Source organism: Neoarius graeffei, chromosome 10 (genome assembly GCF_027579695.1).
Source record: "Neoarius graeffei isolate fNeoGra1 chromosome 10, fNeoGra1.pri, whole genome shotgun sequence".
Taxonomy (NCBI): Eukaryota; Metazoa; Chordata; class Actinopteri; order Siluriformes; family Ariidae; genus Neoarius; species Neoarius graeffei.
This window is the reverse complement of record NC_083578.1, coordinates 63,286,476-63,313,204: the sequence shown is the minus strand read 5'-3', so window position 1 is coordinate 63,313,204 and position 26,729 is coordinate 63,286,476. Positions and strand designations below refer to the sequence as shown.

General features: G+C 40.7%; 1 protein-coding gene across 2 annotated transcripts in view; it reads right to left on the bottom strand.

Annotated features, from left to right (window-relative positions):
• Window positions 1-26,729, bottom strand: part of cacna1sb (calcium channel, voltage-dependent, L type, alpha 1S subunit, b) — a 64,803-nt gene that overhangs the window by 8,856 nt on the left and 29,218 nt on the right. For both annotated transcript variants that reach the window (XM_060932064.1, XM_060932065.1), the window contains 23 exons: window positions 25,915-26,002; window positions 25,668-25,775; window positions 25,525-25,577; window positions 23,568-23,714; window positions 23,214-23,415; window positions 22,478-22,636; window positions 22,209-22,319; window positions 22,033-22,116; window positions 20,218-20,265; window positions 19,699-19,725; window positions 19,466-19,591; window positions 17,509-17,574; window positions 17,313-17,404; window positions 17,064-17,229; window positions 16,789-16,916; window positions 16,594-16,690; window positions 16,335-16,437; window positions 12,970-13,071; window positions 8,444-8,571; window positions 7,698-7,820; window positions 6,183-6,403; window positions 3,480-3,544; window positions 3,291-3,388 (listed from right to left, as the gene is read on the bottom strand). In XM_060932064.1, coding sequence (XP_060788047.1) covers window positions 3,291-3,388; window positions 3,480-3,544; window positions 6,183-6,403; window positions 7,698-7,820; window positions 8,444-8,571; window positions 12,970-13,071; window positions 16,335-16,437; window positions 16,594-16,690; window positions 16,789-16,916; window positions 17,064-17,229; window positions 17,313-17,404; window positions 17,509-17,574; window positions 19,466-19,591; window positions 19,699-19,725; window positions 20,218-20,265; window positions 22,033-22,116; window positions 22,209-22,319; window positions 22,478-22,636; window positions 23,214-23,415; window positions 23,568-23,714; window positions 25,525-25,577; window positions 25,668-25,775; window positions 25,915-26,002 — 2,542 coding nt within the window. The remainder of the gene's footprint in view (window positions 1-3,290; window positions 3,389-3,479; window positions 3,545-6,182; window positions 6,404-7,697; window positions 7,821-8,443; window positions 8,572-12,969; window positions 13,072-16,334; window positions 16,438-16,593; window positions 16,691-16,788; window positions 16,917-17,063; window positions 17,230-17,312; window positions 17,405-17,508; window positions 17,575-19,465; window positions 19,592-19,698; window positions 19,726-20,217; window positions 20,266-22,032; window positions 22,117-22,208; window positions 22,320-22,477; window positions 22,637-23,213; window positions 23,416-23,567; window positions 23,715-25,524; window positions 25,578-25,667; window positions 25,776-25,914; window positions 26,003-26,729) is intronic.

The window sequence follows — 26,729 nt, the reverse complement described above, 5'->3', positions numbered from 1 at the left end:
CCACTAGGCAGTGTGTATGACTGTAATTACTAACACTGGCCACTAGGCGGTGTGTATGACTGTAATTACTAACACTGGCCACTAGGTGGTGTGTATGACTGGTAATTACTAACACTGGCCACTAGGTGGTGTGTATGACTGGTAATTACTAACACTGGCCACTAGGCGGTGTGTATGACTAATTACTAACACTGACCACTAGGCGGTGTGTATGACTGTAATTACTAACACTGGCCACTAGGCGGTGTGTATGACTGGTAATTACTAACACTGGCCACTAGGTGGTGTGTATTGACTGGTAATTACTAACACTGACCACTAGGCGGTGTGTATGACTGTAATTACTAACACTGACCACTAGGCGGTGTGTATGACTGGTAATTACTAACACTGACCACTAGGCGGTGTGTATGACTAATTACTAACACTGACCACTAGGCGGTGTGTATGACTGTAATTACTAACACTGACCACTAGGCGGTGTGTATGACTAATTACTAACACTGACCACTAGGCGGTGTGTATGACTGTAATTACTAACACTGGCCACTAGGCGGTGTGTATGACTGTAATTACTAACACTGGCCACTAGGTGGTGTGTATGACTGTAATTACTAACACTGACCACTAGGCGGTGTGTATGACTAATTACTAACACTGGCCACTAGGTGGTGTGTATGACTGGTAATTACTAACACTGGCCACTAGGTGGTGTGTATGACTGGTAATTACTAACACTGGCCACTAGGCGGTGTGTATGACTGGTAATTACTAACACTGACCACTAGGCGGTGTGTATGACTGTAAGTACTAACACTGACCACTAGGCGGTGTGTATGACTGTAATTACTAACACTGGCCACTAGGTGGTGTGTATGACTGGTAATTACTAACACTGGCCACTAGGTGGTGTGTATGACTGGTAATTACTAACACTGGCCACTAGGCGGTGTGTATGACTGTAATTACTATCACTGGCCACTAGGCGGTGTGTATGACTGGTAATTACTAACACTGGCCACTAGGTGGTGTGTATGACTGGTAATTACTATCACTGGCCACTAGGCGGTGTGTATGACTGGTAATTACTAACACTGGCCACTAGGCGGTGTGTATGACTGGTAATTACTAACACTGACCACTAGGCGGTGTGTATGACTAATTACTAACACTGGCCACTAGGTGGTGTGTATGACTGGTAATTACTAACACTGGCCACTAGGCGGTGTGTATGACTGTAATTACTAACACTGGCCACTAGGCGGTGTGTATGACTGTAATTACTATCACTGGCCACTAGGCGGTGTGTATGACTGGTAATTACTAACACTGGCCACTAGGTGGTGTGTATGACTGGTAATTACTATCACTGGCCACTAGGCGGTGTGTATGACTGGTAATTACTAACACTGGCCACTAGGTGGTGTGTATGACTGTAATTACTAACACTGGCCACTAGGTGGTGTGTATGACTGTAATTACTAACACTGGCCACTAGGCGGTGTGTATGACTGGTAATTACTAACACTGACCACTAGGCGGTGTGTATGACTGTAATTACTAACACTGGCCACTAGGTGGTGTGTATGACTGGTAATTACTAACACTGGCCACTAGGCGGTGTGTATGACTGGTAATTACTAACACTGGCCACTAGGCGGTGTGTATGACTAATTACTAACACTGACCACTAGGCGGTGTGTATGACTGTAATTACTAACACTGACCACTAGGCGGTGTGTATGACTGTAATTACTAACACTGACCACTAGGCGGTGTGTATGACTAATTACTAACACTGGCCACTAGGTGGTGTGTATGACTGGTAATTACTAACACTGGCCACTAGGCGGTGTGTATGACTGGTAATTACTAACACTGACCACTAGGCGGTGTGTATGACTGTAATTACTAACACTGGCCACTAGGCGGTGTGTATGACTGGTAATTACTAACACTGACCACTAGGCAGTGTGTATGACTGTAATTACTAACACTGGCCACTAGGCGGTGTGTATGACTGTAATTACTAACACTGGCCACTAGGTGGTGTGTATGACTGGTAATTACTAACACTGGCCACTAGGTGGTGTGTATGACTGGTAATTACTAACACTGGCCACTAGGCGGTGTGTATGACTAATTACTAACACTGACCACTAGGCGGTGTGTATGACTGTAATTACTAACACTGGCCACTAGGCGGTGTGTATGACTGGTAATTACTAACACTGGCCACTAGGTGGTGTGTATTGACTGGTAATTACTAACACTGACCACTAGGCGGTGTGTATGACTGTAATTACTAACACTGACCACTAGGCGGTGTGTATGACTGGTAATTACTAACACTGACCACTAGGCGGTGTGTATGACTGTAATTACTAACACTGGCCACTAGGCGGTGTGTATGACTGTAATTACTATCACTGGCCACTAGGCGGTGTGTATGACTGGTAATTACTAACACTGGCCACTAGGTGGTGTGTATGACTGGTAATTACTAACACTGGCCACTAGGCGGTGTGTATGACTGGTAATTACTAACACTGGCCACTAGGCGGTGTGTATGACTAATTACTAACACTGACCACTAGGCGGTGTGTATGACTGTAATTACTAACACTGGCCACTAGGCGGTGTGTATGACTGGTAATTACTAACACTGACCACTAGGCGGTGTGTATGACTGTAATTACTAACACTGGCCACTAGGCGGTGTGTATGACTGTAATTACTATCACTGGCCACTAGGTGGTGTGTATGACTGGTAATTACTAACACTGGCCACTAGGCGGTGTGTATGACTGGTAATTACTAACACTGGCCACTAGGCGGTGTGTATGACTAATTACTAACACTGACCACTAGGCGGTGTGTATGACTGTAATTACTAACACTGGCCACTAGGCGGTGTGTATGACTGGTAATTACTAACACTGACCACTAGGCGGTGTGTATGACTGTAATTACTAACACTGGCCACTAGGCGGTGTGTATGACTGTAATTACTATCACTGGCCACTAGGCGGTGTGTATGACTGGTAATTACTAACACTGGCCACTAGGTGGTGTGTATGACTGGTAATTACTAACACTGGCCACTAGGCGGTGTGTATGACTGGTAATTACTAACTCTGGTATGGTGGCAGGCACGCACAGGACCGAAACCATCATAAAACAACTCGATGGGTTTCTTTATGTATCCACACTATGCCTATGGGGCTCCGCTATAAATTACACTGAATATTTTTTTGTGCTGTATTTTGAAAGAATCCTGAGTACGATACCTGAGTGACGTCAGTCCTCACAGTAAAATCTGACTGTCGTCTGTCTTCAGCATCTCCACAAGACGATGACACTCTACTGGGATGCAGACTGACTTCTCCTGTTGGGTACAGTTCATTTCAAACAGGAATTCCTCAACAGCAGAGTAGATTAGAAATTTTATATATGATTCATGGTTTCCTTATACTTACTGATATCTTCAAAAGATTGGTCTCTGGTGCCAAAACCCAATGGTGACTCTCTCTCAAATATAAAACTGGAAGAGAGAAGACAAGAAAAGTGTGACAGGTCATTAAAGTAAACAAATGCAATCTAAAGGGATTTTGGTGAAAAGCATTTATGTTATCTCTCAAACTCTCTGAAACCTTCAATAGGTCCAAAGGCATTCTTTATTCTTGTGAGTCCATTTAGTTTCACTGTCAAGTCAAAGTCCCTCCTGCGCCAGGACCTGGTCTTCTCAGGCAGTCTCCCATCCCAGTACTAGCCAGTCTTTTGAAGTGCATTGGGTGGCACCAGTCTCCATTTCAGTCGTCCTCTCGCATATTATGTATGGTGGTGCTTGAAAGTTTGTGAACCCTTTAGAATTTTCTATATTTCTGCATAAATATGACCTAAAACATCATCAGATTTTCACACAAGTCCTAAAAGTAGATAAAGAGAACCCAGTTAAACAAATGAGACACAAATATTATCCTTGGTCATTTAATTATTGAGGAAAATGGTCCAATATTACATATCTGTGAGTGGCAAAAGTATGTGAACCTTTGCTTTCAATATCTGGTGTGACCCCCTTGTGCAGCAATAACTGCAACTAAACGTTTCCGGTAACTGTTGATCAGTCCTGCACACCGGCTTGGAGGAATTTTAGCCCATTCCTCCGTACAGAACAGCTTCAACTCTGGGATGTTGGTGGGTTTCCTCACATGAACTGCTCGCTTCAGGTCCTTCCACAACATTTCGATTGGATTAAGGTCAGGACTTTGACTTGGCCATTTCAAAACATTAACTTTATTCTTCTTTAACCATTCTTTGGTAGAACGACTTGTGTGCTTAGGGTCGTTGTCTTGCTGCATGACCCACCTTCTCTTGAGATTCAGTTCATGGACAGATGTCCTGATGTTTTCCTTTAGAATTCACTGGTATAATTCAGAATTCATTGTTCCTTCAATGATGGCAAGCTGTCCTGGCCCAGATGCAGCAAAACAGGCCCAAACCATGATACTACCACCACCACCATGTTTCACAGATGGGATAAGGTTCTTATGCTGGAATGCAGTGTTTTCCTTTCTCCAAACATAACACTTCTCAATTAAACCAAAAGGTTCTATTTTGGTCTCACCTGTCCACAGAAAATGTTTCCAATAGCCTTCTGGCTTGTCTATGTGATCTTTAGCAAACTGCAGATGAGCAGCAATGTTCTTTTTGGAGAGCAGTGGCTTTCTCCTTGCAACCCTGCCATGCACACGATTGTTGCACACAGTGTTCTCCTGATGGTGGACTCATGAACCTTAACATTAGCCAATGTGAGAGAGACCTTCAGTTGCTTAGAAGTTAACCTGGGGTCCTTTGTGACCTTGCCGACTACAACCCCGATTCCAAAAAAGTTGTGACAAAGTACAAATTATAAAATTTTTTTTGTATTTTGTAAGGATCTTTTTGTAAAAAAAGGTATTCCACACCTTGCTCTTGGAGTGATCTTTGTTGGTCGACCACTCCTGGGGAGGGTAACAATGGTCTTGAATTTCCTCCATCTGTACACAATCTGTCTGACTGTGTATCGGTGGAGTCCAAACTCTTTAGAGATGGTTTTGTAACCTTTTCCAGCCTGATGAGCATCAACAACGCTTTTTCTGAGGTCCTCAGAAATCTCCTTTGTTCGTGCCATGATACACTTCCACAAACATGTGTTGTGAAGATCAGACTTTGATAGATCCCTGTTCTTTAAATAAAACAGGGTGCCCACTCACACCTGATTGTCATCCCATTGATTGAAAACACCTGACTCTAATTTCACCTTCAAATTAACTGCTAATCCTAGAGGTTCACATACTTTTGCCACTCACAGATATGTAATATTGGATCATTTTCCTCAATAAATGAATGACCAAGTATAATATTTTGTCTCATTTGTTTAACTGAGTTCTCTTTATCTACTTTTAGGACTTGTGTGAAAATCTGATGATGTTTTAGGTTATATTTATGCAGAAATATAGAACATTCTAAAGGGTTCACAAACTTTCAAACTGTAGCTAGGATTACAGTGGGAGTCCAGTCCTCTGGTAACTGTGAACTGTCAGAAATAGGGAAACAGTAGGATAGGGAAACAGTAGGAGTCCATTTCTGTTCCCCAAGGTACAATCTACACTAATGTACCCTCTAGGGCTCATTACTGGACCTCAAGGTAACTGTGTGTATCTTTTTAGGGCCAAAAAGGCACATATATGTTACCAAGCAATATATAAAGGGTACAAATAAGTACCTTACAATAAGTAAGGGTACTATCCCAGTAACAAGCCATTGTACCCTTAGAGGTACAATAATGTACTTTATTTTCTGAGAATGTACTCAGATCTGTATTGCAGTGTGCCTTGCCAGATGGCAGTAGGTACCACTTTTTTTATGAAGGTCTTTGGGATGACCTGACCACAAGTAGACTCGAGAGGCGGACACGCTAACCACTAGGCCAGCTCGCAGTAGTTTGACTGTAATTACTGAAAAAATAATAATTGTCACTGAATATTATGCTGTAAAACAAATAATAAAAATCTAAACAAATAATAATCTGGATCTTTAATCACCTTGAACCTGGTAATTAAAAGGTTGGTTGAATAAGATGTCCCTGAGCAGGAAAAAAAAAAATCACAAAATGGTGCTGGAGTCTGTAAAGTACTCACTCGTCCGTAAAGTTGGCATTGTTATTGGTGATGTTTGCTCTGGTTGGCATTGCAGGGAAGAACTCAATGTTGTGGAGGAACACAGAGTCAGGTGGAGACTCCACATCCTCCAGGCGACTCTCAGAGAACTGCAGGGGGCGTTGGTTGGTCTGTGCTGTTGTAGGACTACTGGGCTCTGATGAAAAGGGGTCTGTGTTGGTCCCAAACAAACCCCCAGTTCTCTGAAGGAGAAAAAAAAACAACTTCATTTTGTATACAATCCTAAAACAAGATCTAGCTGGGTTATAAGTGTTCATGCTTTGTGTCCTGTGTTCCTGGGAGAGGTTCTGGATCCACCACAGTCCTAACCAAGATAAAGTGGTGACTGAAGATGCCTAAATGAATGAATAAAATCTTTTATTTGTGCAAACAAATAAATATTATATATATATTACACCTTTTCATACATTATTTGTATGCTCTTGCACGGGTCAACTTGCCACTTACCTTATACCTATTGTACAGTATATTGTCTGTATAGTCTATTTATTGTTATTAAGCACAGTCTTCAGAGATGTCGCATCTCATTTTGCTGCACCTTTGTACCAGGTATTAATGTGCTGGTGACACATAAAACTTCTGCCATCAGACCCCTGCAGCTCATCCAGAATGCTGCAGCTCGCTTGGTCTACAACCTCCCTCATTCTTCCCATGACACCTCTCTGCTTGCTGACCTGCACTGGCTTCCTATCGTAGCTCGTGTCAAATTTAAGACATTGGTGCTAGCTTACCAGGCTCTCAAGGGGTTAGGGGCCGGGATGCCTCCAGAGTCTGATCCGCCCCTACACACCAGCCAGATCCCTACGCTCCGCTACTACTAGTCACCTGGCCCCTCTTCCTCTTCATTCCTGCCCAGCCCGCTCAAGACTGCTGTATGTCCTGGTTCCTTGTTGGTGGAATTACCTTCCCATTGAGGTCAGAACTGCCGACTCCCTGACCACCTTCAAACGCAGACTGAAGACTCACTTCTTCAGGCTGCACCTTTCCCCTGCTTCCCTGCCCACTGTGTAACTGTGTATCGGTCTAGACCAACCCATGCTGTGTACTGTCTAGCCTGGGTTTAGCTGTTTGAGTTGTCTCTTTAGTTGTACTTTATATGGTTGGTTTGTTTCCTTGGCTGTTTGAGTATTGGTACTTCAACAGAATATTACACTAGGTATTGTTGTCACTTGTTCAGTTGGCACTAGAACTTTCTTGTCTAGAAGTTCAGCACTTCATTTACCTGACTTTTGCACTCATTGTACATTGCTCTGGATAAAAGAGTCTGTTAAATGCCATGTAATGTAATGCATCTTTGAATCTATGTTAAAGCCTGGAATAAATATTTGTGTGTTTTCTTTGTGTGCTTTTTTTTCCCAGCAAAGAAACCAAGTTCTCAGAGGTTTACAGGTAGTCCAATGCTCATTAGATCTACTGAAAATTGCTGTTATAATGCAATGGTCACATTGTTTAATCAGACAAACTTGTGCTTGTTACCCTGTAGATGCCCTCTTCTCCTCCTGCCATGGCTCGTTCCATCTCATCCTCAGCAATAAGGTCTCCAGAGATGGCCCTGTGGAGCTCGGGGGCAGCCTCCTCCTCAATGCTGCGCAGACCCGCCTGAACAAGAAAGGATCGTGTGTTAAATAATATAAGTGATGGTAAAGTGCCAGGATGAGCTGAAAGAAGTAAGGGATAGTGTCAAGTGCACTACTGCGCATGAATAACAAGAAGTAGAATAAATTAGGTTGGGGTCAAGTCTCATTATCTCATCTCATTATCTCTAGCCGCTTTATCCTGTTCTACAGGGTCGCAGGCAAGCTGGAGCCTATCCCAGCTGATTACAGGCAAAAGACACCCTGGACAAGTCGCCAGGTCATCACAGGGCTGACTCATAGACACAGACAACCATTCACACTCACATTCACACCTACGGTCAATTTAGAGTCACCAGTTGTCTTTGGACTGTGGGGGACACCGGAGCACCCGGAGGAAACCCACGCGGACAACATGCAAACTCCACACAGAAAGGCCCTCGCCGGCCCCAGGGCTCGAACCTGGACCTTCTTGCTGTGAGGCGACGGCACTAACCACTACACCACCATGCTGCCCAGGTTGGGGTTAAGTGATAACCAAAACTATAATGATATTATTTACAAATATTAGTCAAAATAATAACACATGGGATAACTGTTGTCATTTCTTAACCCACTATAACATGACAGTATCAAAGCATGATGTACCTGAATCTCAGCTGCTCTTTTTTTGGTAGGCCGGTAACCATAGTACTCTTCCTGACGCTGTATAAACTTACGGAAGTATTCCTGAATCAGAAAGGTGGCATAGAACTTCCCAACAGTGACCTCATCCTCTGTAACCAATCACATCGCATCGTATATTAATCAGAGGCAAGAAACCTGCATATATTTTTAATTCTGCGTAATCACTAATTCCACTGCCAAATGAAATCAATAAAACAATAGTAGTAGCGAATAGAAATATTCATAGTAAAGCTTAATATTAATTAAAGTGCAAACTAAGTAAACAAACACTTCAGGGCATGCTGTTATAAGAAGATAATCAATCATGGAGTGAGGGCTGTTACCATCCCAAAGTTTATTTTTTTTTAGCAGCAAAATATTTTGTTCCTTATACCACAGCAATTTACCAATGCTAACAATTTTTAATTTAAAATTTTTATTTATTTATTTAATGACATGTTTGGACTGTCTACCAGCTTATAGTTAGTATTGTGAAAGTTAGTTCCAATTAACACTTATGGTAGAGCAGCTATAAACTGTTGTTCCTTCACCAGTGTCTCTTTTTTTTTCTTTGTTTTAAGCAAGAGAACAAAAATAATGCAGCTTAAAAACAGAGCGCAAAGACCTCTGTCCTGCAGACTTTCCCATGGCAGAACATCCATCCATAACTGCTTATCCTGTGCAGGCAAGCTGGAGCCAATCCCAGCTGACTATGGGCAAGAGGCAGGGTACACCCTGGACAAGTTGCCAGATCATCGCAGGGCTGACACATAGAGACACACAACCATTCACACCTATGGTTAATTTAGAGCCACCAGTTAACCTAACCTGCATGCCTTTGGACTGTGAGGGAAACCGGAGCACCCAGAGGAAACCCACGCGGACACGGGGAGAACATGCAAACTCCACACAGAAAGGCCCTCGTCGGCCGCTGGACTTGAACCCAGGACCTTCTCGCTGTGAGGCGACAGTGCTAACCACTACACCACCATACCGTATATAGCAGAACATTTACAGACTATTACATAATGCATCATACAATACAAGTCCCTGTGAATGAGCTGTTACTATAGAAATGATACCATGTTAATTACAGCAAGAACTCCTATCAGAGCAGTGGTGGAGTCTATGTAATACACAGGTCTATGCCATATACCAACTTAAGAAAGCACCAGAATTTGCATATACCCACTTAAATATGTGCAAGGATACGTATTAACATAGTTCTGTCACAAGATTTTCACACAGGCTAATTGTTTTTGCAAACACTGGATTTGGAAATGGGGCGGCACGGTGGTGTAACCACTAGCACTGTCGCCTCACAGCAAGAAGGTCCTGGGTTCGAGCCCAGTGGCCGGTGAGGGCCTTTCTGTGTGGAGTTTGCATGTTCTCCCCGTGTCTGTGTGGGTTTCCTCCGGGTGCTCTGGTTTCCCCCACAGTCCAAAGACATGCAGGTTAGGCTAATTGGTGGCTCTAAATTGACCGTAGGTGTGAATGTGAATGGTTGTGTCTCTCTATGTGTCAGCCCTGTGATGACCTGGCGACTTGTCCAGGGTGTACCCCGCCTCTCACCCATAGTCAGCTGGGATAGGCTCCAGCTTGCCTGCGACCCTGTAGAACAGGATAAGCGGTGACGGATAATGGATGGATTTGGAAACAGCAAACTGTGCAAATGTCACCGAAAATGGAAAAAAAAAATCATACAGCCCCACCCACCTCACTCACCCTGAGCATCAATGAGCACAAGCTTGAGTGTGAACACATGCTACTGCTGCAGCTGTGCGAGTTTAGGATTTTAAAATAAAATGTGAATCTTGGAATAAAGTAAAATGAAATACAACAAAATGAAATGAAACAAAAACAAATACCACCCTTGTAATTTATATAAAAATCAAAATCCAGAAGCTCACATTTCTAATCCTAACAGATTAGCACCTGAGATTAAGATAAGATATTCCTTTATTGAGCCCCATGAGGGGAAATTCAGGTGTTGCAACAGTTCAAGTACAGAATAAAATATAGATAAATGTAGGTGAAGTTAAAAAAAAAGAAAAAAAAGAATGAAGACTGATCTGATTGTCATCACCGATGAATCCAGTTCGGGCTTGAGGCGAACCATGCTTGGCTGACTTGGCCAGAATTGCAGCAGTAGGGTGGCCAGTTTCTTTCTGCACACTCGTGCACACATTCATACCTATGGGCAATTTAGAGTAGCCAGTTAACCTAACTGCATGTCTTTGGACTGTGGGGGAAACCGGAGCACCCGGAGGAAACCTACAAGAGACAGGGAGAACAAGCAAACTCCATACAGTAAGGTTCCTATCGGTCACTGGGCTCGAAACCAGAACCTTCTTGCTGTGAGGCGACAGTGCTAACCACTACACCACCGTGCCACCCACAAAGACAGATATAATATAAATAGAAATATAATAAATAGAATAGAATACAGAATATAATATAGTATAGAATATAATAGAATCAGGACAGAGCTAAACAGATGAAGTAGAATAGATTAGATAGATTTCTGTAATAGATTACAGAAAAGGAGCTTGATAACATTACAATTGGTAACTGAAAATTTCATACAGATTAAAGGTAGACTGCCTTTCAGATTTTTCAAGTGTAGGTCATAAAAATAAATTTTCCCCGACACCCAATTATTTTTGTTTAGTGGACTGAAAGCTACTGAATTCAAATCACAGATTTCCAATTTTATTAGGTTTTAAAAAAAAAAAATAGAACTATTAATGAATTTAAAGCCATGTGGCCATAAATTCTCTGCTATTTTTTCTTGCTTTACCATGACTCAGTTCAAGATACTACGTCATGCATCACATGGTGGGCTTTTCCCGTTCACACAAGGCATTGTGGGTTACAAATTTGAAAAAGGAGAGAACAATGGAGGACGTGAGTATGTGAATCAAATGTGAAAGACCGACTACAGTAATGGAAAGCAAGAAGAAAAGACGTTATGTTGCGAAGGAAAGGAAACGCAGGACCAAACTAATAAATATCGGTGGGTCAGCGAGCACCTTGGTGTGATCAGCTGTTCATTTAGCGACAGAATGATATAACTGTCAGTGTACGGTCAAAGGTAAACCTGTAGATGGCAGTAATGCAACACTGGATGCCAGCTGCAGTAAAACCCAAAAGAAGAAGGAAAAGAAGTAAACCTGCGCATGCGCACACTGGACTTCCTCTGTCTGCTTGACTGCATGAAGCGAGTGATTTCATGAGCATTATTTGTGAGGGAATCCCCTTAAATTAAATAACTTCCCAGCCACAGAATGGCCTTTTGAGATATTGGAGAAATAAATTTTTTTTTTAATGTTTCATAAAACCAAATTTCAGAGGGAACTAAATTTCACAGATTTCATGAAATTGAAAGGCTGTATAGCTTTAAGATTAGATGATAAGCTTGTATATATCACTCTAACAGCAGAGGATATGTGATATGTGTATAGAATTAAATTTGCGACATGTTTGTTGTGTGTCTGAAGATAGCTAGTGAGCAATGGTTTTCATAGTTTTAAACACAGAATCTAGCTTTCAGGCTAACAAATTTGGCGAGCGAGTCAGGAGTTACCACAGTATTAGAATCTCCCTCCTATTTCTCTGAGTTCACCTAACCTTCCTCTTTTGGGCTACGAAACATCACCATAAGAAAATGAAGCTAGATAGATAATTAATCAAATGATGGTATTCAGACATGAAAAGCTTTGGCATGCCTGGATAATTCAGTCTGAAGTGTGATATTGATACAGGTGCATGAAGTAGGAAATGCTACTTTAGTGAAAGTCTAACTACTCAAATATAAGCTGGATGCTGGTAAATGCAAAAGTAAGCTACTTAATTTCAAGATGTATCCATCCATCCATTATCTGTAGCTGCTTATCCTGTCCTACAGGGTCGCAGGCAAGCTGGAGCCTATCCCAGCTAACTATGGGCGAGAGGCGGGGTACACCCTGGACAAGTCGCCAGATCATCGCAGGGCTGACACAGAGCCAAACAACCATTCACACTCACATTCACACCTACGATTAATTTAGAGCCACCAATTAACCTAACCTGCATGCCTTTGGACTGTGAGGGAAACCGGAGCACCCGGAGGAAACCCACGCAGACACGGGGAGAGCACGCAAACTCCACACAGAAAGGCCCTCGTCAGCCGCTGGGCTTGAACCCAGGACCTTCTTGCTGTGAGGCGACAGTGCTAACCACTACACCACCGTGCCGCCCCATTTCAAGATGTAGTTAAAGTTAAAGCAGCTACTATGATTATTACCCACTGTGTTTGATATTGCTATGATTTTTATTATTAGCAGGCATTCAATGCACAAGCCTTTGAACTGTGAATGTTAGTGGTCAGGGGGTTAAATGTGGACTTCAGTGTGTGTGTATGTGCATGGAGGGAGCAGGTGGGAATCATCATCAGAGCCACACCATGCAGATGTGGTATAATAGGATTTAAACCTAGAACACACAATGTTTATACAGGTATTCTTTACCTCCAATAGGTGGAAGGACCTGGTCCAAGAGCTTCATACTGATCCGTTTCCAGATACTTTTAATAATGGCTCTCAATTCTTCATTAGCCTGCTCAAAGTTGCCTGAGAGCCACAAGACATAGGAGTCTATAAGACAGTTCTTATCAAAATGTATTAGTTATATTACAACCCCAATTCTAAAAAAGTTGAGACGCTGTGTAAACTGTAAATAAAAACAGAATGCAATAATTTGCAAATCATGGAAACTCTATATTTCATTGAAAATAGTACAAAGAAAACATATCAAACATTGAAACTGAGAAATTTTATTGCTTTTTAAAAATATATGCTCATTTTTAATTTGATGTCAGCAATACATTTCAAAAAAGTTGGGACAGGGGCATGTTTACCACTGTGTTGCATCATCTCTACTTTTAACAACACTCTGTAAACTTTTGGGAACTAGAGAGACCAATTGCTGTAGTTTTGAAAGAGGAATGTTGCCCCATTCTTGCCCAATATATAGTTTCAGTTGCTCAACAGTTCGGGGTCTCCTTTGTAGTATTTTGCGCTTCATAATGCGCCAAATGTTTTAAATGGGAGACAGGTCTAGACTGCAGGCAGGCCAGTTTAACACCTGGACTCTTTTACTATGGAGCCATGCAGTTTTAATATGCGCAGAAAGCAGTTTAGCATTGTCTTGCTGAAAGAAGGAAGGCCTTCCCTGAAAAAGATTTTGTCTGGATGTCAGCATATTGCTCTGAAACGTGTTTATATCATTCAGCATTAATGATGCCCTCCCAGATGTACAAGCTACCCATGTCATGTGCACTAATGCTCCCTCATACCATCACAGATGCTGGCTTTTGAACTGTGCACTGATAACAAGCCGGATGGTCCCTTTCCTCTTTAGCCTAGAGGACGTGGTGTCCATGAGTTATAAAAAGAACTTCTAATTTTGATTCGTCAGACCTTGGGACAATTTTCCATTTTGCTTCAGTCCATTGTAAAAGAGCTCAGGCCCTGAGAATGTGGCGGTGTTTCTGGATATTGTTTATATCTGGTTTTAACTTGCATTTGTGGATGCAGTAATTAACTGTTTTCACAGACGATGGTTTTCTGAAGTGTTCCTGAGCCCATACACTGATTTCCACTACAGACATGTGTCTGCTTTCAATGCAGTGTCACCTGAGGGCCTGAAGATTGCAGGCATCCAATGTCAGTTTTCAGCCTTGTCTCTTGCATACAGAGATTTCTGCAGATTCTCTGAATTTTTTGATATTATGTACCCTAGATTACATGAGCCCCAAATTCTTTGCAATTTTACAGTGGAGAACGTTATTCTTAAATTGTTACACTGTTTGCCCACGCAGTCTTTCACAGAGCAGTGAACTCCTCCCCATCTTTACTTCTGAAAGACTCCGCCTCTCTGGGATGCTCTTTTTTATACCCAATCATGCTACTGACCTGTTGCCAATTAACCAAATTAGGGTTGTTTTTAAGCATTACACAACTTTTTCAGTCTTTTGTTGCCCCTGTCCCAACTTTTTTGAAATGTGTTGCTGACATCAAATTCAAAATGAGCATATATTTTTCAATAAACAATAAAATTTCTGTTTTAATACTTGATATGTTGTCTTTGTATTATTTTCAATGAAATATAGGATTTCCATAATTTGCAAATTTTCATATTCTGTTTTTATTTATGTTTTACACAGTGTCCCAACGTTTTTGGAATTGGGGTTGTACAACCCCGATTCCAAAAAAGTTGGGACAAAGTACAAATTGTAAATAAAAATGAAATGCAATGATGTGGAAGTTTAAAAATTCCATATTTTATTCAGAATAGAACATAGATGACATATCAAATGTTTAAACTGAGAAAATGTATCATTTAAAGAGAAAAATTAGGTGATTTTAAATTTCATGACAACACCACATCTCAAAAAAGTTGGGACAAGGCCATGTTTACCACTGTGAGACATCCCCTTTTCTCTTTACAACAGTCTGTAAATGTCTGGGGACTGAGGAGACAAGTTGCTCAAGTTTAGGGATAGGAATGTTAACCCATTCTTGTCTAATGTAGGATTCTAGTTGCTCAACTGTCTTAGGTCTTTTTTGTCGTATCTTCCGTTTTATGATGCGCCAAATGTTTTCTATGGGTGAAAGATCTGGACTGCAGGCTGGCCAGTTCAGTACCCGGACCCTTCTTCTACGCAGCCATGATGCTGTAATTGATGCAGTATGTGGTTTGGCATTGTCATGTTGGAAAATGCAAGGTCTTCCCTGAAAGAGACGCCATCTGGATGGGAGCATATGTTGCTCTAGAACCTGGATATACCATTCAGCATTGATGGTGTCTTTCCAGATGCGTAAGCTGCCCATGCCACACACACTAATGCAACCCCATACCATCAGAGATGCAGGCTTCTGAACTGAGCGCTGATAACAACTTGGGTCGTCCTTCTCCTCTTTAGTCCGAATGACACGGCGTCCCTGATTTCCATAAAGAACTTCAAATTTTGATTCGTCTGACCACAGAACAGTTTTCCACTTTGCCAGAGTCCATTTTAAATGAGCCTTGGCCCAGAGAAGACATCTGCGCTTCTGGATCATGTTTAGATACGGCTTCTTCTTTGAACTATAGAGTTTTAGCTGGCAACGGTGGATGGCACGGTGAATTGTGTTCACAGATAATGTTCTCTGGAAATATTCCTGAGCCCATTTTGTGATTTCCAATACAGAAGCATGCCTGTATGTGATGCAGTGCTGTCTAAGGGCCCAAAGATCACGGGCACCCAGTATGGTTTTCCGGCCTTGACCCTTACGCACAGAGATTCTTCCAGATTCTCTGAATCTTTTGATGATATTATGCACTGTAGTTGATGATATGTTCAAACTCTTTGCAATTTTACACTGTCGAACTCCTTTCTGATATTGCTCCACTATTTGTCGGCGCAGAATTAGGGGGATTGGTGATCCTCTTCCCAGCTTTACTTCTGAGAGCCGCTGCCACTCCAAGATGCTCTTTTTATACCCAGTCATGTTAATGACCTATTGCCAATTGACCTAATGAGTTGCAATTTGGTTCTCCAGCTGTTCCTTTTTTGTACCTTTAACTTTTCCAGCCTCTTATTGCCCCTGTCCCAACTTTTTGAGATGTGTTGCTGTTATGAAATTTCAAATGAGCCAATATTTGGCATGAAATTTCAAAATGTCTCACTTTCGACATTTGATATGTTGTCTATGTTCTATTGTGAATACAATATCAGTTTCTGAAATTTATAAATTATTGCATTCCGTTTTTATTTACAATTTGTACTTTGTCCCAACTTTTTTGGAATCAGGGTTGTACAATAATACTGTTTCCACCCAGAATTTCATACCTTCAGTTTTAATCTTCAATGCCGTTCTGACTAAAGCAAACAATGTGGCATTGAAGGTGACTGTTCCATCACTGTTCAGGGGCATGTTCATGGAAATTAATCGCTGGGGACAAAATGAAACATAAAATTAAGAAGAAGGTTCAGTCTTTGGGAGATTAGTTGCTCATAGGATTTTCTTCTAATAGCATTAGTGTAATTATCATTGTAAACAGACTGTAGACATTGCTTATGTTTGCAATTGCAACTTTAATTGGCTTACCTTGCAGGCTGAGTGGTGAGGGCAGAATTTTCCAAAGCCCAGTGGTGGCTGGATCCTTCGTAAAAGAGTTACTACATCCAGATGTTTAATTCGTCCCCTTCAAATTGAGAGTAACACCTAACTGTTTCTAGTCATAAACATTTTCCAAATATAAAATGCATATAAAAGATCAACTAAATTTGTGAGATGACTCACGTTGCCTCAGGATCATATTCTGCCCAGATCTTCTTGAACTCATCCAGATGGTGTGGACCGAGGATCGACCAATCACGGGTCAGGTAGTCAAAGTTGTCCATAATGATGGCCACAAACAAATTGATAATCTACAGAAGAGGACACCAATTTATTGTTCAATAATCCACCAAGTTAAGCTCACCAGTCATGTCAGAGGTTTACTGAAAATATAAAATCTGTTACTGACAGCTGAACTAAAAAATACCCAACACTATAAACAACATTTTTTTTCTTACCAAAAAGGCACACAACATGTTGAAACTCAGAAAGTAAAAGACGGCAAAGTTAGTTCCACAACTGTATTGTTCTCCAGGAGCCGAGCCATGGTCTGATTTCGGATCGCACAGCTTCCCAGACATACAGGCCAGCATGACTTTTGGCCAACCCTCTCCCGTAACACATCTGTAACAGAACCAAGCAATTTGCCATCTGAATCATTTTTCCACATCTGGATCACAGTGATGTCAAGTAGACATCTGACCCACCGGAACAGTATCAGAATGGCTTGTGGGAATGTCTGGAAGTGGTTGTTACGGTTGATCTCAGTGCCGTCCACTTGGGCAATTTTACCAAATACCTGTACATGAGGAAAAAGATACAGGCAGATCAAGAAGATGAAATCGATGTAGAACTGTAGAGGTTGAGTGATGAAGTATGCATAGAAAATTCGGAGAAACTTACCTGCATCCCTATGACCGCATAGATAAAGAAAAGCATTACTATGATAAGAGCTATATGAGGAAAAGCCTGAAGGAGAGAAAAAAAGCAGACAGATCATACTTTAGATTAATTATTATTTTCTGTTACAAATCCCAATTTTTGAGCAGGGTGATTCAGACATACAATAGCAAGGATGAGACAAAGTTGATTTTAAAGGTAGACTGCCTTTCAGATTTTTCAAGTTTACGTCATAAAAATAATTTTCCCTGACACCCAATTATTTTTGTTTGGTGGACCAAAAGCTACTGAATTCAAATCACAGACTTCCAATTTTATTAGGCTTTTTAAAGTAGGACAATTAATGAATTTAGGACCACGTGGCCCTAAAATCTCTGCTATTTTTTCTTGTTTCACCATGACCTAATTCAAGATACTACGTCATGCATCACATGGTGGGCTTTCCCCGTTCATGCAAGGCACTGTGGGATACAAATTTGAAAAAGAAGAGGAAAATGGAGGACGAGAATGAAACGTGAAAGACCGACTACAGTAATGGAATGCGAGAAGAAAAGATATTATGTTGCAAAGGAAAGGAAACTCAGGACCAAACATAAATATCGGCAGTCAGTAAGCACCTCGGTGTGATCAGCTGTTCGTTTAGTGACAGAATGATGTAACTGTCAGTGCACGGTTAAAGGTAAACCTGTAGATGGCAGTAATGCAACACTGGATGCCAGCTGCCGTAAAACCAAAAAGAAGAGGGAAAAGAAGAAGAAGGTGGTAAACCTGTGCATGCGCACACAGACTTCCTCTGTCTGCTTGACTGCGCAAAGCGAGCGATTTCATGCACATTATTTGCTAGGTAATCCTCTCAAATTAAATAACTTCACAGCCACAGAATGGCATGTTGTTGGGTTTTTTTTAGATATTGTAGAAATAATCATATATCACAATGACCAAATTTCAGAGGAAACTAAATTTCACCGATTTTATGAAATCGAAAGGCTGTATAGCTTTAAAAGGAATGAATGAATAAATAAATAAAAATTGACATAACAAGGCAACTTTAATGAAAAAACATAGGAAATGTTTCAAAGACTTATACGGTTAAATTAAGTTAAATCTTGACACTACAGTCCTTATTAATGCTAGTCTTCACTAATAATATGTCAACTACTTGCTTTCTACCGGGTATTCACAAGCTTGATGAATATGTGAACAGTAAACCTTAGGTAGATTTTATGACTGCATTATGGCAATAATGAGTTATATATGGGGCGGCACGGTGGTGTAGTGGTTAGCGCTGTCGCCTCACAGCAAGAAGGTCTGGGTTCGAGCTCCGTGGCCAGCGAGGGCCTTTCTGTGTGGAGTTTGCATGTTCTCCCCGTGTCCGTGTGGGTTTCCTCCGGGTGCTCCGGTTTCCCCCACAGTCCAAAGACATGCAGGTTAGGTTAACTGGTGACTCTAAATTGACCGTAGGTGTGAATGTGAGTGTGAATGGTTGTCTGTGTCTATGTGTCAGCCCTGTGATGACCTGGCGACTTGTCCAGGGTGTACCCCGCCTTTCGCCCGTAGTCAGCTGGGATAGGCTCCAGCTTGCCTGCGACCCTGTAGAAGGATAAAGCGGCTAGAGATAATGAGATGAGAATGAGATGAGTTATATATGCCTACTGTGTAGCCTGTTCATAAGAGCAGTTTAAGTCAGAAATGTAAACAACATTCACTCATGATTAGAAAATTCACTAAAAAAAATCCCAGTATTGAGAAACATATTAAATTGGCAACCAAATATCACTGTAATATATAATATAGAGTGGTCTGTTTGTTAGGTGGCATGAAATCGGAGAAAATCATTGCTACTGGATTATATACTTCACTATATAGTCAAAACATATCAAAGACTGCAAACCCATTATGTTGAATAATAATCATCACTGATCATGTCTCCAGTAACACTGCCACAATCTCTCTTTCTGACCTGGAAGGACTTAATGAAGGTCCACAGCAGGTTGCGAATGCCCTCAGAGCGGTTAAGTAGCTTTATCAGACGCAGGACACGGAAGAGTCGGAAGAAGGTGATTGAGACTCGAGCGTTTTCTTCATACTGTGAAGAAGTGGAAATGTAGAATATAGTCAAGCCTGAATTTATGAAACTTTAAACCTGACATGTACAATTACATAAAATGAGAGAACGTGTCTAAAATAACTCACAGCAATGGCCTGCATTGGGTTTGTTTCCTGAAAAAAATAAAATAAAAAAGATATTGTACATATTGACATTTTCATATTGCATAAAGACTGCAGTGTTGACATACACTACATATTAATAGCATTAACCAGGCAAATGAAATGGTTTGAATAACTAACCTCACTACTACGTTACGCACCACTTTTATAATCCTTGACCTTTTAAAAGACACTTTATGTGCAAAGACTAGGACAAATAAAACAGTCATTTCTTAATTTGCCTACAAGTAAGACAGAGTATTTTTAAATGGTTAGATTATTACAATGATTTTAACTCTCTGGGTTATTATATTTAACCATTTTCCTTTATAGCTTACTCTGACTATACCAAGATTAGGAACATTTTTTACCTTTGCAAAAATATATTAGCTTAATCACTGCAAGTGTGCATACTTTTTTGTTTTTTGTTAAATGGTCAGAGTGTATCACAGTCAGTAAACCAGCTCACACAGCAAGGCCCATGCAGCTCAGATTGATATTTACAGCACAGCCGTAGAGGCAGTACAGTCCACCACTGGACTCCAAAGCAGCCTGGAGAGGAATAAAAGTGGGATAAAGATGGGAAGATGGGATACAGAAAGGTTAAAGTAAGAAAATGATCAAGAACATTATACCACACAGTGTTGGCAGTAAAATCTCATCTCATCATCTCTAGCCGCTTTATCCTGTTCTACAGGGTCGCAGGCAAGCTGGAGCCTATCCCAGCTGACTACGGGCGAAAGGCGGGGTACACCCTGGACAAGTCGCCAGGTCATCACAGGGCTGACACATAGACACAGACAACCATTCACACTCACATTCACACCTACGGTCAATTTAGAGTCACCAGTTAACCTAACCTGCATGTCTTTGGACTGTGGGGGAAACCGGAGCACCCAGAGGAAACCCACGCAAACTCCGCACAGAAAGGCCCTCACCGGCCACGGGGCTCGAACCCGGACCTTCTTGCTGTGAGGCGACAGCGCTAACCACTACACCACTGTGCCGCCCGGCAGTAAAATCCAAAAACAAAATGAACAGAGCGTCTATTCTAGTCTCTGGATGTCCTTGGTGAAGAGATGTAGATAAAGCTGAATTAAACTGCGTAACTAGTGGTGGCAAGGTTTAAAAAAAAAATGACACACATACTGCTACTGATAAACCAACTAAATGAGCAAAGTCTGATCACTGAGAGATGAGTCTGGTCTTGATAAAGCTGGTTGTCACATGTGACTGACTGCTTTGGCTTTTTTAATGTGTAAAATTATAAAATTAACAATTGGTATAAACATTGCTGATGTTTGTCCATTACAGTGCCCTCCACTATTATTGGCACCCTTTGTAAAGCTTAGTAAAAACTGTTAGGAAAAAAATCCACCTTTTGAAGTCGCTTCATCACACACTGAAAAAATCCAACCTTTAATTGAAATAAATGTATTCAGAGGAAAAACAAATCCCTCATCAAGAAATAATTATTTTTTAATTTTCTCCAAAAACACATGTGCCACTATTATTGGCACCCTTGCCTTTAATACTTCGTACAACCTCCCTTTGCCAGTAAAACAGCACTGAGTTTCTCCTATAACATTTTATAAGGTTGGAGATACAGAGCAGGGCATCTGAGACCATTCCTCTTTCTACAATCTCTCCATATCATCCAGGTTCCAAGGCCCTCTCCTCTTCAGCTCAGCCACCAGGTTTTCAATGGGGTTCAGGTCAGGGGACTGAGATGGCCATGGCAGAAGCTTGATCCTGTGCTCAGCTCACCATTTTTGTGTTGATTTGGACATATGCTTCAGATCATTGTCGTGCTGGAAGCTCCAATGATGACCCAGTTTTAGTTTCCTGGCAGAGGAAGCCAGATTGTGATTTTGATATAAGGGCATTAGGCCTTTGTGTGACCTCATATTTGTACCCCGGTTAATCAGGAAGTCATGGATTACAGCTTGAAAGTTCCTACACACTCCAATCAACTCAAAAATGTACAATTTAAATGGGAAACATGCTTCAGTTACATTGTTTTCACTATAATTTCCAGGGGTGCCAATAATAGTGGCAAGTGTTTTTGTTGAAAATAATTTCTTGATGAGGGATTTGTTTTTCTCTGAATAAATATATTTCAATTAAAGGTTGGATTTTTCTCATTTTTTCAGTGTGAGATGAAGCGACTTCACTGAAAGGTAGATTTTTCTAACCCTTTTTACTAATCTTTTTAAGGGGTGCCAATAATCATGGAAGACCCTGTAGATACTTTGCCATATGCATTAGAATTTTGACCCACATACATGATATTGTAGATGTTTTTGCCCTTGTACTTACATCAACCTGACTGAGGACGACATCCACGATGCTTCCGACCACAATGAGGAAATCAAACACGTTCCAAGGGTCTCCAAAGTAACCCTGCAGAAAGTGCCCAAGAATATGAGCAAACTCTCAGGAAGGAATTTAGCCAGGAATATTTAACATTTCTTTTGTTCAGGAGTTTGTATTACCTTTACTTTGAAAGCAATCAGTTTGACGATCATCTCAATCGTAAAAAGAACTGTGAAGAGGACGTTTAGGATGTCCGACAGTTTGGTTATGTGGTCTGACTGATGACAGTGCTGCATTCCAAGAGACGAAGAAAGCACTTAGATCATTAATGTCAGTATCTTGAGAAATGAAATAAAGAAATGTAATAATTCACTAGTAACATACTTTAATAGTCAACAACCAAAGATTGTGATTCATTTTATATGCATATAAAAAAAAACGCACACACCTGCATTCCCAGACATAATGTGTTGAGAATGATGAGGAAAAACATAAGGTACTCAAAGTAGCAGGAGGTCACCAGATACCAGAACTGGTACTGGCAAGGGTTCTTAGGGATGTAGCAGCGGAGGGGCCGAGCTTTCAGCGCATACTGTACACATTGGCGCTATGGTGGAAAGATCATACAAACCTTATATATTACAGGACCTAAGACTAAAACAGCTACTTTTTAAGTGAAGAGAAAAATGATGGGGTGTGCTGTTTAGGAAAATAATCACCACTGGGGTGGTGTGATGCAACGTGAAGCAGAATTATTATTGCCACTTCAAAGTTGATTAATTTCCAATAACAACACATCCAAAATTATTCTATTATCCTTATACCACAGCAATTTTAATATCATCATAATGACCTTTAAGGGTATCTACATTGGACCTTCATCTTTTATAAAGCAATGTTGGAGGACTTCTGTAAGACTTGTATTGAAATTATGAGTATGTAGTATGTGACTATATTTACATAAAAGAAGGGTAGCCTCTTTGTATGCGTAATTTTTTTTATTCTTATCTAGCAAGTTTTTTTTTAAATTGTTTTTATTTTTGAGATGTGTCCACCAGTCATTTTACCTTTTGGGAAGTGTATTTACTTAACACTGAAAACTAAGCATTACTTCATTTAAAGCAAATTGTAGGCCTTTAATCATGCTTCAGTGTACCACAAAACATAAAAAATAATCTGCTTACCTGGTTCTTGTCCAGCTCACAGTCCTTGTACTCCTGCTCTCCCTGCTCACGGAAAGTGACAATGACAAAGCCAACAAAGATGTTCATCATAAAGAAAGCGATGATAATAATGTAAATGATGAAGAAGATGGAAATGTCCACACGGTTGTTATAAACCGGGCCCCTGTCTTCTGCATCTGAGTCTATAGCTCTATAAAGCAACCTGGGGAACAGAAACAAGGGTGGGGTGGGGGGAATCAGGTGTCCTTAAAACATCAATACAAAAGCAGTGAAAACTGCAAATGGATGTGTTTAATATACATTTCCAGACAATAGAACTGCTGCCTAAAGAGGCCATGACTTGTCCATACTCACTCTGGCCAGCCTTCAAACGTGGAGACAGTGTAGAGTGTGAGCATGGCATTCAGTACATTATCAAAGTTAAAGTCATTGTTGACCCACTCCCGCTGATGGAGCTCTATGTCGTGCAGAGTGTTCTGCACATGATGCACATAATTTCCCCTGATATCAACAAAGAAAATCCTTATTAACAGAAAGAAATAGCACATTAGAACATTATTTATAATGTCTAGAAGTTTAAGGAACTACAGTAATACACATCTTAAAAGGAATCTGGATAGCAAATAAATAAAATATCACGAATTATTATACATACGAGCCACTTTTTCCACGGAATAAAAACATGTATTCTATTCCCTTCTAGTGGGTTTATTGATGGCATGCAATATTATCATCATATTGCTTATCCTCCATGTATTACACCACTCTCCCCAATGGAGAATAAGCGTACAATATTGTTATAATATTGCAGGTTGTCAAGACAACACGACATCATACTTTGTAGCTTATGCAAAGATCCAATGACAAAACTTTTCTGCTGCGCATGCACACAATCATTTCTTTGTCAACCAGGAGAGAGAGAAGACGGGGTTAATTCAGTGCTTGGATTAAGCACTAAATAAATAAACTGAAAGACGCACTGAACATCCAAAAGGCTACCAAAACTTCATTATACTGTATGTTCTTCACGCATATTTACAAGAGAAAAACATACCAACGGACATCGAAAAACTGGAAAAGAGACACGTCGGAGACGTAAAACTTCTGCAGTAGCGAATGACTGACAGTTTGTACACAAACATGGCTGCGAGGTTTGCTTCATTAAAAGCGTAAGATTTAGAGAGAATTTTGAAAGCAAGAGATGCGATGAACACCCGAAAGGCTACCAAAACTTCACTGGATATTCTTCATGCATATTTACAAGAGAAAAACATACCAACAGACATTGAAAAACTGGAAAAGATACATGTTGGAAATGTAAACTTCCGTGCTAGTGAGTGACTGTGACAATTTGTACACAAACATGGTGGCGAGGTTTGCTTCATTAAAAGCGGAAGATTTAAAGAGAAAGACATGCTGAACACCCAAAAGGCTACCAAAACTTCACTGGATATTCTTCACGCATATTTACAAGAGAAAAAAACATACCAACGGACATCGAAAAACTGCAAGAGCGGAAATATAAAGTTCTACTTGGAGGTGAGGAAAAGTGACAGAGTTTTTTACAAGAGGACTTCACTCGTGGACTTCACTCAGCAAAGCCCTTTGTAACTTTGTAACAAAAAGTAACTTTGACCACGAGTTGGCCTAGTGGTTAGCGTGTCTGCCTCTTGATCGGGAGATCATGAGTTCTATTCACGGTCGAGTCATACCAAAGACCATAAAAAAATTGGAACCTACTACCGTCTGGCAATGCATGCTGCAATACAGAGGTGAGTGGGGAGTCAAACTCTCACGGTTACCAGAGGACTAGTCCCCCACTGTAACCCTAGCTATGCGAGAGGCCGAGGCCTATGGAAATGGAGATCGGCGCCGACCTATGCGCCACATGGGGTGGGAAGGGGCTTTGACTTTGAACTTGAACTGTCAACCTGTATATAGCTTGTATATAAGTTGGGTTGTTGTTTGGGGTTTTTGGACTTGTACCATTTTTATTGTTAGAACTTTGATTTTGTAAATGTACATTGGATTGACAGAACAATGGATTCATTTGGATCAGAATCAGCATTCAATATTGGTAAGTTACCCCCGTTCTTAACTTTTTGTAAAATCTATAATTGCTTCATCAAATCTGTATGTATAATAATAATATCAGTTGGCTTTTTTCGTGGTATATCAGATATATTCTATTCAGCTAGCATGATATTGCACTTGTCAACTCGTTCAATATCATGCTAACTGAATGGAATATATCTGATATACCAAGAAAAAAGCCAACTAATATTATTTAAAGATAGACCAATGTACTCACTGACAGTCTACTTCAGTCAGTTTCAGTGGATCTGTACAAGAGTAGAACTTGCCCTAATGAAAAAATAAACATATAATTACTCACAAATAATTTCCATACAAGCAAGAGAATAGCTGCCAAGACAGGCTGTATTTTCATCTCACCTTGAAGAGTTGGACTCCAATGCAAGCGAACATGAAGTTTAAGAGCATGGTGACCAGAATGATATTGCCGATGGTTTTGATGGCTACAAAGACACACTGGACCACATGCTACAAAAAGAAAGCAGATTTCTAATTACATATCCAAAGCAAAGGCTGAATGAAACCCAGATAAAACATGCATCAAAGACTGCATACAAAGCATAACAGACTGTTTTATAGAATAATCATTATTTCAAGATGTACATACCTTTAATCCTTTGGCTCTATTGATGGCCCTTAATGGCCTCAGAACTCTCAACACCCTGAGAATCTTCACCACAGAGATGGCGCTGGACCTGTACAAGGAAAACCTCACATACTCAGCACTTGTTTTCAGGCACTATATAAACAGGAGGGACTTGCTCAGATATTACAACCCCAAATCAGAAAAAGTTGGGACGGTATGGAAAATGCAAATAAAAAAAAAGAAAGCAGTGATTTCTAAATTTACTTTGACTTGTACTTCACTGCAGATAGTATGAACCCAAGATATTTCATGTTTTGTCTGGTCAACTTAATTTCATTTGTTAATATACATCCTTTCCTGCATTTCAGCCCTGCAACACATTCCAAAAACAGCTGGGACAAGGTCAATTAAGTCTAGTAATGAGGTAAAACAACTAAATAATGATGTGATTTGGAACAGGTGATGTCAACAGGTGACTGTAAATCATGATTTGGTACAAAATCAGTATCCAGGAAAGGCCTAGCCTTTGAGGGATTTGGATATTTCACTCTCTTTGATGCATAATATCATTAAATAATTCAAGGAATCTGGAGTAATTTTGGAGCATAAAGGGCAAGGGCACAAGCCTTAGCTGAACACCTGTGATCTCTGATCTCTCAGGCAGCACTACATCAAGAACCGTCATTTATCTATAGCCGATATGATCACATAGGCTCTGGACTACTTTGGCAAATCTTTGTCAAGCACAACAATACAGAGTTACATCCACAAATGCCAGTTAAAACTTTACTGTGCAAAAAGGAAGCCTTATGTTAACAGTGTCCAGAAGTGCCGTC